Source organism: Cervus canadensis, chromosome 6 (assembly GCF_019320065.1).
Source record: "Cervus canadensis isolate Bull #8, Minnesota chromosome 6, ASM1932006v1, whole genome shotgun sequence".
NCBI classification, from domain to species: domain Eukaryota; kingdom Metazoa; phylum Chordata; class Mammalia; order Artiodactyla; family Cervidae; genus Cervus; species Cervus canadensis.
In genome coordinates, this window is record NC_057391.1 from 96401935 (window position 1) to 96417488 (window position 15554).

At 38.1% G+C, this 15554-nt stretch overlaps 1 protein-coding gene across 2 annotated transcripts in view; it reads left to right on the forward strand.

Annotated features, from left to right (window-relative positions):
* Positions 1–15554, forward strand: part of GOLM2 (golgi membrane protein 2) — an 83638-nt gene that overhangs the window by 29153 nt on the left and 38931 nt on the right. For both annotated transcript variants that reach the window (XM_043472785.1, XM_043472786.1), the window contains exons 2-4: positions 6006–6060; positions 11125–11227; positions 12762–12852. In XM_043472785.1, coding sequence (XP_043328720.1) covers positions 6006–6060; positions 11125–11227; positions 12762–12852 — 249 coding nt within the window. The remainder of the gene's footprint in view (positions 1–6005; positions 6061–11124; positions 11228–12761; positions 12853–15554) is intronic.

Consider the following 15554-nt stretch of genomic DNA (forward strand, 5'->3'; position numbering starts at 1 on the left):
CTGTTTTAGGAGCTACGTAAGGATTTGGGGGGTTGGGTTGTATATGTGGAGAGAAGAGGTATCAGATGCCAGTGATAGTGCAGTGTCAAAAAGATGAACAGAAAATTTAGTAGCAGACATCTAGATTCTGAAACTAAACAACATAATAAAAATACTGTACAAGGAAGAGAACTTCTGGGTTTAATGATCTACCAGAGACCTTTGAGTAGATCTTCGGCAGCTCTGTTCAAAGGAACATGGAAGGCGAGATAAGCAGCGCTATGGAACTCGTCTTAATAGGAAGTGAGATAAATTGGGAACTGGTACCTGCTGCTAATACTAAATACTGAATGTAAGATTTTTTTGAGAATCCTGCTGGAAAGACTGAGAAGAATAATAGAGAACTTGAGATGTGCCATAAAGGGGGTCTGAGAAGCTAACTGGAAAATCTTTACCTGGCAAAAGAATGAGGTGGGAAATAAGTTCATTCTATTTGGACTAAGAAAGGCTTTTATTTGGACAAGCTGTGGTTTTCCCTTTAATTGTTCCAGAGCAGCTTTTGAAATATGAGGACTGTATATATGAGCTGTTGGGATCAGCGTCTCCATCCTCAATTAAAAAGATTGAAGAGAAAATTAAACTGATAAGAATAAAGTAGCGCTGCTTATAATATCCTTTAGTACTTTTCGTAGTCTATAGATTCAATTTCCTCTTCTCTGTTAAAATTTTTTTAAGAGTTTAAGGATATAAAAGAGACAGTCCAGGAAGCTGAGGCCACTCATAGCCTAGTATTCAAAAATAGCATCTCTCTAGTTGTTTCAAGAGTAGAATTTAAAATAGAGTACAGAGAAGCTAGAATAGCATCATAAAAATGAATAAAAAACAAAGTAATGAAAACTTGTAAACAAAAATAAAGGATAGCTATGTTCTTTGGAGGGGTAAAGAATGCAAAAAGAAATTGCATCATAAAAATACAATAGTCCCCCCTTATCCACAGGGGATGTATACCTAGAACCCCCAGTGTGTACCAGAAACCACAGGTAGCACTAAACCCTAGATTTACTTAGGTTTTTTACATGCATACATACCTATGGTAAAGTTTAATTTCTAAATTAGGCGCAGTAAGAAATTAGCAACAGTAATAATAAAATAGAACAATTATAACAATATCCTGTAATCAGAGCTATATGAATGTGTTCTCTCCCTCCCAGAATGTCTCGTCCTTGACTCACCTTCTTGTGATGATGTACGATGATGAAATCCCTGCCTGATCAGATAAGATGAGATGAATGATGTAGCGTTAGGCTGCTCTTTACCTTCTGGTGATAGGTTAGGAGGAGAAGCACTTGCTTTGGGTGATCTTGGGTCATCAAGCCGTGGTGCTCTGAGTGGTTGGATGTTAGCAGCAGGTGATGATGATGATTAGGGAATCCCAGGCAGAACAGAGCAAGTCAGCCCAGATTCTACCACGTTACTCATAACAGCACGCAATTGAAAACTTAAGAATTGTTTCTTTCTGGAATTTTCAGACCACAGTTGACTGCTGGTAACTAAAACCACAGAAAGCAAAATCACAGATTGGAGGGGGGCTACTGTAAAAGAAGTGGGAAAGAAAATAGACGGAGGCTAATTAGAAGTTACTAGAGAGCAGTTCTTTGATCACAGACCACACAGCTGTTGGTGTCAAGTTTTCCTGCTGCCTCTTGCAGCTTTTCATCAGTGATCTCATTCCTGTCGTTTTAGTTGCCATTTGTATGCTAGTAACTCTCAGATCAGTTCAGTTACTCAGTCGTGTCCAGCTCTTTGTGACCCTGTGGACGGCAGCACGCCGGGCCTCCCTGTCCATCACCAACTCCCGGAGTTTACTCAAACTCATATCCATCGAGTTGGTGATGCCATCCAACCACCTCATCCTCTGTCGTCCCCTTCTCCTCCTGCCCTCAATCTTTCCCAGCATCAGGGTCTTTTCAAATGAGTCAGTTCTTCGCATCAGGTGGCCAAAGTATTGGAGTTTCAGCTTCAGCATCAGTCCTTCCAATGAACACCCAGACTGATCTCCTTTAGGATGGACTGGTTGGATCTTCTTGCAGTCCAAGGGACTCTCAAGAGTCTTCTCCAACACCACAGTTCAAAAGCATCAATTCTTCGGCGCTCAGCTTTCTTTTAGTCCAACTCTCACATCCGTACATGACTGCTGGAAAAACAATAGCCTTGACTACCCGGACCTTTGTTGGCAAAGTAATGTCTCTGCTTTTTAATATGCTCTCTAGGTTGGTCATAGCTCTCAGATCAACTCCAAACTCATATATCCAGCTTCCTATTAAAGATCTCTTCTTGGATGTGTCATAAGTGCCTCACATTCAGTGGGTTCAAATCTGAAAAAAATGTCATCTCCCCACTTCTCCCTCCCATCCCAAGTCTGTTTCTCCCGTGTTTTCCTGTTGTGGGGTACTGCAGTCTCGCTCACCTTAGTCCCCTCACTCTAGAAACCAAAACATCATCCTTAAGGTTTCTTCTTTTACTCCTCTGTCTAATCAGTCAGTCAGACTATTCACTGTTCCCCTTTAATCTCTCTCACATATATTTATCTCTTGTTCTCATTCTGTTAGTTTGGACCAGGAATTAGCAGACTTTTTCTCTAAAGGGCCAGCTGGTAAATCCTTGGACCTCCCAGGTGACTCCGTAGTAAAGAATCCACCTGCAATGTAGGAGCCTCGGGAGATGTGGGTGTGATTCCTGGGTTGGGAAGATCCCCTGGAGGAGGGCATCCGCTCCAGTGTTCTTGCCTGGAGATCCTATGGACAGGAGCCTGGCGGGCTACAGTCCATAGGGTTGCAAAGAGTCGGACATACTGAAGTGAGTTAACACAGCAAATGCTTGAGGGTTTGCAGTCCACATGATCTTTTTTTCACAATCACTGCAGCTCCAAAGCAGCGATGGACAATATGGTAATGAATGGGTGTGGCTATTTCCCATAAAACTTTATTTATAGGCACTGAAATTTGAATTTCATATAATTCATGAAGTATTCTTTTGACTTTTATTTCCAACCATTTAAAAAAGTAAAAGCCATCCTTTGTTTGCCATCCATACAGAATCCGGCAGCAGGCCAGATTTGGCTCACAGGCCGTAGTTTGTCCACCCCGGCTTAAAAGAACATTTTTACAATATTGCAGTTATTTACTTGACCACCTCTTCTAAATAGTAAACTTGGGTGCCAAGTGTTTACCCATTGTTGTGTCCCTAGTTTCCTGTATGGTGCCCTCATAGTACCCTCTGCATTTTTATTTTTTGCATTAAAATATTGATACAATTCAAGGACCATGAAATTTGCCTTAAGCGTGCAATTCATTGATTTTTAGTATACTTACAATGTTGAGAAACCATCTCCTATTTAATTCCAGAACATTCTTTATCACCCCAAAAAGAAACCGTATGCCCATTAGTAAGTTACCCTTCATTCCCCCTCCCTTCAGCCCCTGGCAACCACCAATTATTTTTTGTCTCTATGGATTTGTCTAGTCTCGACATTTCATATCAGTGGAAGGGCCCGCCGTAGTCTTTTTTCCCCTGCCTTCTCTCTGATTACTGTTTCCCCTGTATCGTATGCTTTAGCCAAACAGTGCTTTGGTGGGGTCTTCATCTATGTCTCATGTTTTCTTGCCTCTCTGCCTTTTCTTATGTCACCTCTGCTATCTGAAATACTCTTTTCTATTCATGTAGTGTTTTGCCTAGCCTTCAATGCCTAATTCAGGTAAGACCTGTTCCATGAAAGTTTCCTGATCATGCTAGGTAGGAATCATTTCTGAAATCCTACAGTAATTATACTACTTTAGGTGCTACCTTGCCTACTGATTCTTTGAGACTGTTCTTATGTTTTCTGATTGTTTTATATTCTCCCATCCAGTAACTTGGCACAATAAGTTATTAAAATGTAATTGAAAATGTCATGGATACTCTGGAAAATAGTGTGGCAGTTTCTTAGAAAACAACAACAACAAAAAAAACACTAAACACAGACTTACCATAAAACCTAGCAATCTCATTCCTGGGCATTTATCCCAGAGAAGCAAAAACTAAAGCTCCATGTGTTTTTGTGAGAGGCAAAAACTAGAAACCACCAAAATGGCATGTAGCGGTGGATGCTTAAGCAAGCTGCTGTACGTTCGTACCATGGAATATTAGGGCTTGCCTGGTGGCTCAGCCAGTAAAGAATCCGCCTGCAATGCAGGAGACCTGGGTTCAATCCCTGGGTTGGGAAGATGCCCTGGAAAAGGGAATGGCTACCCCCTCCAGTATCCTGTCCTGGAGAATTCCGTGGACAGTGTAGTCCGTGGGGTTGCAGAGAGTGGGACTTGACTGAGCGACTAAGCATGGACCGTTACTCAGCAATAAAGAGGAGTGAACTAGTGATGTGTGCTAAGTTGCTCAGTTGTGTCCGGCTCTTTGCAACCCCATAGACTGTAGCCCACCAGGCTTCTCTGTCCATGGGATTCTCCAGGCAAGAATACTGGAGTGGGTTGCCATTTCCTCCTCTAGGGGATCTTCCCCACCCAGGGATCAACCCCGGTCCCTTATGTCTCCTGCATTGGCAAGTGGGTCCTTTACCACTAGTGACACCTGGGAAGCCCAGGTACATTATGCTGATGGAAAAGAATCTCAAAAGCTCACATACTATATGATTATATTAATATAACATTCTTGAAATGATGAAATTACAGAGGTGGAGAACAAGTTAGTGGTTACCTGGGATCAGGAATAGTAGGGAAGGAGGATAGGTTTGACTGTAAAGGACAGCATGAGGGAGATATTTGTGATGATAGCATAGTTCTGTATCTTGATTTTGATGGTGTTTACATGAATCTATACGTATTGGGGCTTCCCTGGTAGCTCAGACGGTAAAGCGTCTGCCTATAATGCGGGAGACCCCGGTTCGATCCCTGGGTCGGGAAGATCCCCTGGAGAAGGAAATGGCAACCCACTCCAGTATTCATGCCTGGAAAATCCCATGGACCGAGGAGCCTGGGGGGCTACAGTCCATGGGGTCGCAAAGAGTCGGACACGACTGAGCGACTTCACTTTCACTTTCACTTCCATACGTGTGATAAAACAGCATAGAACTGTACATGTTGCATCAGTGTCAGTTTCCTGGTTTTGAAGTTGTATAGTTACACAAGATGCACGCGCTGGGAGAAACTGTGTGAAGGGCATATGGGGCTTCTCTGTGCTATCTTTGCAATTTCCTATGAACCTAAACTTATTTCAAGATGAAAAATTAAAAATGTTTTTCTTTAGAGATTTAAGTGGTATTTAGCATAATCATTTGCCACTCATGGTACTGCATTTGATGAATGTAAATCAATCTATGCCTTTCAAAATAATGTTACTGTTGAGATTGACAAGAGAACTGTAGTGATACTTTAGTTGGATTTACAATTAGCTGAAACCTATTTAAATAAGAACTGAGACAGTGTAGTTCTTTGCTTGATATCCTGACTATCTAAGATATTCCTTGTCTTAATTTTTATATTAAGTGGTAAGGCTTAATTTGCGTTGTGTTTGGGTACGCTTTCAGTTCCCGCTGCTCCTGTGTTCTGGCTTCTAGAGGACAGTGACTGCAGCGGTGAGTCCTGTGTAATCTCTGTCCTCCTAGGGGAGCTTGGTGAACAATGAGTGCTTCCGTCTTGGCATTAGTTTTTTTCTTCATATAGAGTTGAAAATCTTCTGGTAAGACTTTGGAAAAAATCTGATTTTTTTTTTTTTTCAGAAAAGCAATATTCACCTCAAACTTTCAAACTTTTGAACAATGTTGTACTATATATTAAGTAAAATGAATATTCTTATGCAAATTTAAAATGAATATTACAAAATCAGAACTTACAGTTCTCTTTGGAAAATGTGGCACACGTAACTTAAATATTTTTCTTTTGTACTTATTATCAAGCTCAAAGTGAATATGAAGGGGAAAAGGTAAATATGAGCAAAACTACATATTCTTTAGTAAAATTAAAACAATTTTTTTTCAGGTTAAACTGCAGAACAACATATCATATCAGATGGCAGACATACATCATTTAAAGGGTAAGAGACTTACTTACAAATTAAGGTCACTAAATGTCTAAAATCCTGAAGAATTCAGAAATCCTCAAGTCAGACAGCTAAATGAAATAGAGTTTTTGAACAAAACTCCTCTGATGGCAAAACATGTTTCCTTTTGTCTTAAGAGATAATAAAAAAATTTTAATGTTGTTTTATATATAATAAGTACAAGTTAAAATTTGAGATCTGCATTTTATTCTTGTGCTATGGACAGATTTCATGCAATGAAATGTTAAAAGAATCTTTAAAGAAAATTGAGGTGTAGCTTCGGAGACCATCAGGTTACTAGGGCAAGGGTTAGGAATGATCCTTCTGTACTGTGTCCAGCCTGCTGAAATAATCCATTCAGTCTGGGAATGCTTTGGGCAGGTCCCCCAAGCTCAATATTTTAGATACCCTACCCTGGGTACAAAGAAGCCTGGAACAGAAACCAGGGAGCCTGGAGGTAGATTAGATAGATGAATAGTTTTTTTTTGTTTCGTTTTGATGAAGTGATTGTTGTTGTTCAGTTGCTAAGTCATGTGTGACTCCTTACGACCCCGTGGACTGCGACACACCAGGCCCCTCTGTCCTCCGCTGTCTCCCGGAGTTTGCTCAAATTCACACCCATTGAGTTGGTGACGCTGTCTAACCTCTGCCACCCTCTTCTCCTTTTGCCTTCAGTATTTCTCAGCATCAGGGTCTTTTCCCACTGAGTCAGCTCTTTGCATCAGGTGGCCAAAGTATTGGAGCTTCAGCTTCAGCATCAGTCCTTCCAGTGAATGTTTGGGGTTGATGAGGTGATAGGAGATGTCTAAAGCTTTTATGAAAAATAATAGTTAAAGAGAACAAGCTCTATACTCTACTTTCGTTACTTTACGCTATCCCTGGCCTTTGGAATTTGGGGTGTAAGGACTACCCCTCTTTTCCCTCACACCCTTTGATTACAACAATATATATTTTAAAACTTTGCATGCAGTTTCTCTAAATTTATCTATGTGGGTAGTACTTGCTCTCTAATTTCATAAATTTTTCTTTATAACCATTTTGAACCTCTTTAGAATTAGGTAATATATTTTTAACATCCTCTTGAAGAAGCCAACCTGAGTTGACTAATTTATGCACGCGGAAGTAACATTGGTGTATTATAACCCAAACACAGGGATTATTCACTTTTTGCTATCTACGATTTTGAACAGCTTTGGTTTTCCGTTAGAAGTTCACTTTCCGGGTGGCTGAATTTGTTTCTGTTGCATTTGTGTCCATGTTCTGTTCCTTTGACGCGCAGAAGTGCACAGGACGACACCGAAGCTGGCACACTGTCAGCGCTGCTTACAGCTGGCAGTTTACAGCTGGTTCTGCTTGTCGGCAAAGTGTATTTCTTAGTAAATAGTAATAGACTGTGGCTTTTCCTTGTATATGTCAGAGGAAATGACAGCCCATGTTACTGAGTAAAAATCTTTATTGTGCTGTGTGTATCCACAGTTGAAGTAGATCTTGAGATGCTTTGAAATTTAGGTGATAGACTTTGGCAGAGAAAAAAGATTTGATTTGAGCTTATAACTGTGCAACTTTTGGCTTTAGTGCAGTTACTGAAGCTTGGACTCGTGAGATTGATTTCATTAATGTGACTTTTGCACCTTAAGAACTATTTCTACTGAAACTAACCCTTGACAAGTTGACAGTACAATCCACATTTGCCTGTTTTCATTGAGATTAACGTCAGATACATTGAAGTTAATACACATCCGATTCTTAAAGAAAAAACAACCCTTATGATAATTAATATTTTCTTGGAAATAAAAAGGTTGGAGTTGTTTTTAGTGCCTGAGAAAGTAAACTAACAATCTAGTATACATTGATTTATTTAGAATAACTTACCTTTTTTTATGCCTATTACTGAAAGAAAATTTGAAATAAAAATGTTTGAAAAGTAAGGGTTTTTTTTTTTTTTTTTGGCTTTAAAAGCTTATCCTAGGCAACCCCTTTCTTAACCATATTCCTAATCTTTTGAAGTTAAATTGAGGGATTATGGCCATACCCTTCTATAGCATACTCTGCTGTTACTGTTATTGCTCGATTGGACCGCCGGCCTTGGATCTGATATCCTATTAAGTTAGGCGGAGCACTGTGCTGTGGTGACCTTGAGCAGCCACACTAGACAGAGTATCTTTGGGTTCAAAATAAAACACATGGCAATCAGTTGAAAGGAAAACTGTGATGTAGAAAACTTTTATCTTTAGTTTTGCTTTTTGATCTGTTTGTACCCCACCCCACCCCCGCTTTTCTTGGCCTTGTCATGTGGCTTGTGGGTTATCAGTTTCCTGACTGGGGCCTGAACCCGGGCCATGGCAGTGAGACTGTAGAATCCTGACCGCTAGACCCCCAGGCAGCTCTGCTTTTACCCCTTTGAAGTCTTTATTTTAAACTACTCAAAGCACCTGTCAGCTCCATGCTTTATATCCCTTTCCCTGTGTTCAAATAGGTTAGAACCTGATATCTTACATGCACTGAAATTCATACTGTTTTATTTTTTTGTCAATTGAGTTTTAAGCCTTTTATCTCCATTTACAAATGGAAGACTTTATTTCCTGATAAAGATATTTCAAATACTGTTAGAAGTATTTTGGGAAAGCAGAGAAGCAATTTCAAATCTTGAAATCATACATGCCTCACGTCATTCTGAAGGTAAACTTAGGTTTGCTATGTAGGAAAAAGAAGCCTGAAGGAGCCCTATAGATCACCAGTTGAGACCCATTACCCTAGTAACTGCGAGGTTATGCTGGTTTGATTTTTTTTTTTTTTTATTATAGTAACTTTTCAGTTCTGGAATCTTTGCTGGCTAACTCTGTCTATAAGCTACGAGACTTTTTGTCACTGCCTTCTGCCAGGATCTCATTGTTCTTTAGAATCAACACCCATAGCTGAGGCCAAAGTTCTGCTGCCTCTTGCTTTCTGCTACTTAGTAGGTGGGACCAGGGATCGGGTAACAAGCCGAATGTGTGATTCATGGATACCTGGGCTCAGATTTGTTACTTTTATCTGAGGTAGGGGAAATGACTGAAAAACTACAGAAATCAACCATGTTTGCATATTGTAGAGTTAATCGAGCAAGTAGAGAAATTTAAAATGTGACTTGATTAAACTCATAGAAACAGGGAGTAGAATGGTGGTTACCAGGGTTTGGGAGGTATGTGGGGAAAATGAGATGTTGGCCAAAGGGTACAAACTGTTAGTTACAAGATGAGTAAGGTTTGGTGAGTTATGTATGCTGCTGCTGCTGCTAAGTCACTTTAGTCGTGTCTGACTCTGTGTGACCCCATAGACAGCAGCCCACCAGGCTCCCCCGTCTCTGGGATTCTCCAGGCAAGAACACTGGAGTAGGTTGCCATTTCCTTCTCCAATGCATGAAAGTGAAAAGTGAAAGTGAAGTCGCTCAGTCGTGTCTGACTCTTAACGACCCCATGGACTGCAGCCCACCAGGCTCCTCCGTCCATGGGATTTTCCAGGCAAGAGTACTGGAGTGGGTTGCCATTGCCTTCTCCGGATCTATGTATAGCATGATGATTATAGTTAACAATATTGTGTTATAACAATACTGTATTATATACTTGGAAGTTGCTGAAAGAGTAGATCTCACCACACACAAAAAAGTGGTAATTATGTGAGATAGTGGAGGTGTTGGCTAATGTGATGGTAATCATTTTACAATATGTTAGTGAATCAAATCAACATGTGTGCCTTGAACTCACATAGTGTTATATCTCAATTAAAATTTTAAAAATAATAAAAAATGTGGCTTGAATAGGCAAGCATAATTATCAACTACAAGCATTTTATGCAAATCATTTACATTTCATATTTGATTATTACTCCTATACAGTAGCTACTACATGCATATTGTTAAACTTTATCTACCTCGTCAAGCGTTCGTGTGACTTGAACATTTTTGTTTGTTGTTGTTACTGTAGTTATGACTCCACAGTAAAGTTGTAGAGAAAAAAATGCGCTCAGAGTCCCACCACCGAACTTAATCACTGATAGCACTTTCATGTAATTTTATTCTCTATGTTTTTACATGGATATAGTTATAAATTTGTGTTTATATCTGCTTTTTAAAAACTTACATCACAAGGATTTCTGGGTACCTTTAAAGTAACAAGACTAATTTGTTAAGCCTTTCCTGAAAAGCAGATGTTATAATATTGGCATATTATAGTTAGAAATTATATTTTAGTCTTAATAAGTAGATGTTTCTTATATAGAATAGACCTCTGTTTCCATTTGTAAAAATGAAGTTTCTTAATTACTGCTTTTGCTTAACTGATAAGGCTGTTGGCAAATTTTTTTATCCTCTGTCCAAGAAACTGACATTTCTCTTCCTTGGCTGAATTTTTTTTTGGTAGAATTAGATGGAGTGACTCTAGAAAATGTGGGGCCAGTGATTAGAGATTAAGTGTTTACAAAAGAGCATCTGGCTCAGCTTTTAATCTACTATCCAGTTTGAAATTTTGTATTATTCATTACAACTAAAACTTTTAGCTCTGATCCAGAGATTATAAGCTTTGGAAATGGAATTTTGGTATATGTGGATGTAATTCAGTAGCAGAACTAGAAATCAGATCTAAAGCGATTGGTACCTAAGATGGGAATCAAATGTGATTTTAAAGTGAATTCTGCATCTGTAGCTAACACATCTAAAATATATGATTTTCCCCCTACTTTTTGTAAAGCAGTTAGGTTTGGAGAGGTAGGCAGCTCTTCACGTTCTGTTTCCACAGCTTAGCATATGGTCTACATAATGTGTAAAGGTGTATAATTTTTTAATATTTCTGATTGATGTGAAAGCCACTGAGGCTGTCTTGTTTTAAAAATAAATTTTATTGCCCATACATGTGTATGGAAGGCAATTAAATATGGTACTAGTTGTATAATTTAACTTCTTGAGAGTATGAGTAAATAAACTGAGAACTGTATATAATTTTTAAAAGTCCCGTTCCTTCTCACGGGAAGCAGTGGAGTAAGTAAGCCTCACTCCTTTGTTTTGTTTTTCGCGCCCTGCGGTAGAGCAACTTGCTGAGCTCCGTCAGGAGTTTCTCCGACAGGAGGACCAGCTGCAGGACCACAGGAAGAACAGCACGCGCCTTGTGAGGAGGCTGCAGCAGGAGAGGTGAGGCGCTGCGCGGCGCGGCCCGCCAGCTCTGGGTGTCTGTCCCGCGCTCAGACAGCTCACTTCTTCCTTCCTGGGGTCTGCTGTTCTTCTCTTCTTTCATTTTACTAAGTCTTTTAAATTCCTTTTTATTGTCTTTTTATGTGTCTGTGAAATCTATTTTCTTTTATTTTGATAGCTTGAAGAACATGAAAATATCTCTTACAAGGCATGTTGAATCTACCCTTGTAGTAGAGTTCATTGTAAGACAGAAAATCTTGTAAGAAATCACTTTTACAGTAAAAGGTATTTTTTAGGTCTGCACACCAAAAATTAGAAAGATTCACCATATTTTAAACTGTTTATCCATTTCTGACATCTTACTCTTGTAGGTTGTCAATATGCATCTACTACATATGTATTTTTTAATCTAATAGTGTTCAGTAATTTTCCATGTATCTTTAGGATTAAAGATTGACATACTTACAGGTAATGAATTATCCCAGTGCATTAGTGTGCTGGAGCTTGTTTAATCTCTCCCAATTGCTGGACCACTGTAGGAGTTTTCCTTTTCTCACTGCTCTATCAACTATAAAAATCTTTGTGCAAAAAGGATTTTTTCCCTCTTATATTTCACTGATTATATTCTCAAATACAGAACTTCTGAGATAGAATGTTTTATTAATCTTAACACATATATGAAAGATTGCTTTGTAAAATGACTATACTAATTTATACTGTAAATGTTTCCCTGTAGCCCCACCAACATTGACTTTTATAATTCTAACTTAATTTCACTAGTATAGGAATAAGGATAGTACTATATATACATATAGGAAGCTTAATTTGCATTTTAATTGGTGGGAGGTAACATTTTTCTATGTATTTATTATTTCTATTTATTATTATTTTCTATGTATATGTTTAATATATACATTTATTAAATGTATATAAATACATTAAAAATAATGTATTTTCAATGTATTTATTATAAAAGGTACATATATTTTATATGAATGATCTTTTTGTATTCTTTGCCTGCTTGTCCAGTTGAAATTCATAATTTTATCTGTTTTGTGCCTTTACATTTTGTTTTCTCTTGCTGGTTGCATTCTGTCTTTTTTATTAGTTTCTTCCGTTCTTGCTCTTTTTATGTTTTAGGCTTTTAGTATTGTGTTGAAAGTATTGGGTTGGCCAAGAAGTTAGTTTGAGTTTTTCATAACATCTTACAGAAAAACCCAAATGAACTTTTTGGATAATTCAGTATTATTTGATGACTCATCTGTTGCAGCTGCTTAAAATTTCTTTCTAAAAATTCATCTTTCTAATTTCTGTTTTTAAATTAGCTTTATCAATATTTTTATCCTCTATTAAAGATTCAGGTATTTTAAGAATTTTGACTGTGAGCTATTTTCATGTCTGCTCTTTGTCCTTTCCTATCCACTCTCCTGCTAACTGAATGCTTTATCCATATAGATGTATATTTTCAACTTCTAAACATCTTTGAGAATTAACCCAAGATGATATAGTCTAAAAGAATGACTTTCTAATTTAGTTTTCAGTGTGGACAACAGATCAAGGAGTTAAGAGCTCAGCATGAAGAAAATATTAAAAAGTTAGCAGACCAATTTTTACAGGAACAAAAGGTAAATTTTAAAAATACTTAAAATATGTTCTTGTTATAAATCTTATAATTTAGAAGATAAAATTTGTATTTTTGTCATAAAATGTTATATTTTTAAGTATTTTAGCCTATGTAATTCTAAAAATGACTTTAGTGGCTTTAGTACTGAGTAAATTAAACATTTGCAAAAACATAACCTCAGCTCTTAAAACTAATTTTGAGCTAAATAACTTTTACCTGACTTTTAAAAGTAATTTTTGCTATTTATTTCTCAGTTTGTAAGTGGATAATCATGTTACTGAAAAATCAGTTACTTCATATTTTATGCTTTTGAGAAATAGGAAAAAAAAATTGAGAAACTTTCACTTATCAATCTTTGTTGTTTTGAATTCCTTTCTTAAAATACAAAAATAAATGCTAGCCACTATTTTCATATTTTGGGGGTGGCAGATTCTTTTATTAAGTCATACAGTTCCAGTAGATAAATATTATGGAAGTCCTGCTAGAAATAGAGGGAATTTGTCTGAAATTTACAAGTCATTAGGACATTCACTTTTCACACCCTGTAGTCTAGTCTGACTAGCTATAGTTTGTGTAAAGTCTTGTGATTTAGAGTAAAGAGAGATTGGATAGTGAAAAGTATTTTTCTTGGTCCTTGGTAGTCTCTCACCTAAAGGACTAGAAGCTAAGGAAACCAGGTTTTTGTTCTCTGTTTTTTCACCATTTCGCAACATGATATTGAGGGCATCTTTTTTTTAACCCATAAAGTGAAACAGCTGCTGTCTGTCTGCAGCCTTCCTTGCAGAGACGTGGGGTAGGTTGTGGGGAGATGGCAGGCACGCGTGAGCTGCCTTAGTGGAGTGAGGCCTGGGGGCAGCCAGCAGATACTGCTGAGACCCTGCGTGCAGAGAGGGCCATAGCAGTGGTTTGGCCAAAAGTTTGTTCGTGTCTTCTTTAAGATCTTAACGGAAAAACCTGAACGAGCTTTTTGAGCAGCTCAGTAGGACCAGAGGCTTGCTGTTGCAGTTGTGGTATTATGAGCCCAGTATATAAATAAGGCGGTAAGTTTGTTCTCTTCCCCCAAAAGCACGTATGTCAGCCTTTTCCTTTCTCCTGGCAAGTGTCTTTCTCTCTTTGTGCTCTTCTATTTTAGCCCATTTTTGTATTGTTAGCTAACTAATATCCTGCCCTAAACGGAGCAGGATGGAGAGAAGTGGAGGCGCTTAACCTTTAGTTCTTTTAGGAGGACGCCTTTCCAGGGTGACACACCAGCTCCTCATTCTGCTCCTCTTCCTCAGTTCCTGTTCTTCAGCTACCATGACTTGATTCTGTGAAATCTGAGTTGTTTTTCATAGGAAAAAATCCATTATAAGCTATAAGAAACAAGCATAATGTGTGTTCAGGGATTTTTTTTTAACCAAGTACGTGCCTGTCTTAGAAATTACTCTAAGGAAGGGGTCAGCAAACTAAGTGCAACCTCCTGCCTTTTTTTCATACTGCTCATCAGCCTCCCAAAAGTGGTTATTGCATTTAAAAAATGGTTAAAAAATCAAAAGAATATTTCGTGATGTGGGAAAGCTGTAAGAAACTCAAATCTTAATGTCTAGAAATACAATTTATTAGAACACAACCACACTCATTGGTTTACTGCTTTCATGCTATTACAAAGGAAGATAAATTGTTACAGACCAGAGGAGACTTGGGTTTCCCAGGTGGCTCAGTGGTAAAAAATCTGCCTGCCAACGCAGGACACGTGGAAGACACAGGTTCTGTCCCTGGGTTGGGAAGATCCCCTGGAAAAGGAAATGGCAGTCCACTCCAGTATACTTGCTTGGAAAATCCTCTAGACAGAGGAGCCTGGCAGGTTACAGTCCCTGGGGTTGCAAAGAATTGGGCATGACTGAGCACAGAGGAGACTGAAGAAGACCTGAGTACTTAAATGTAATGTAGTAAAAATGTAAGTAAATAAATAAATTAAATAAATGCAACATAATATCCTGGATTGGATCCTGGAACAGAAAAAGGCCTTAATGGAAAAAGTAGTGAAATTTAAATAAAGGCTGGAGTTTAGTTAATAATGTACTAATGTTGTTTTCTTAGTTTTGCAAATGTATCATGCTAATGTGATGTTAACACTAAGGGAAATTGAGTGATTGGTGATTACTTTTCTGTAAATTTAAATTATTTCAGAGTAAAAAGTATATTTAAAAAAGAACTAAGTGGCCTCCTTACCAAATCAACAATATTGTGTTTAGAAAGCCATCCTATTTTATTCATTGTATTTATTATTGTCCATTCACAGAAAACTATTGCATTAATAATGAATCAGAGGACAATATCTTTGTTAACTGTTTTAAATGGAGAAGTATTTTGGACCAGTAGTTTGTTGACTTTTAAGTTTTGTTTGTTGTTTTATCTGTATAGTAAAGCAGTGGAATACTTACTATGGAAGTTGCCTTATACTGTGGCATTATAGCGAAAATGCAGAGATGCAGGATGGCTTAGGTTGTGTACCTCATGGGTTTTCTGACCTTTGGCCTTTATACCGATATGTGCAGAAATTTCAGTTTATCCTTTCACGCATCAGCAGTTAAGCTCTGAGAATTGGCTGTAGCTTACCAAGTTCCCAGACACTGTGGGAGTAAGAAGGATGGTTTGAATCCCTTTCCACACTTCTCCAGCTCTGTAATTTGAACAAGTTACGTAACTTCTTTAAGCCTCAGT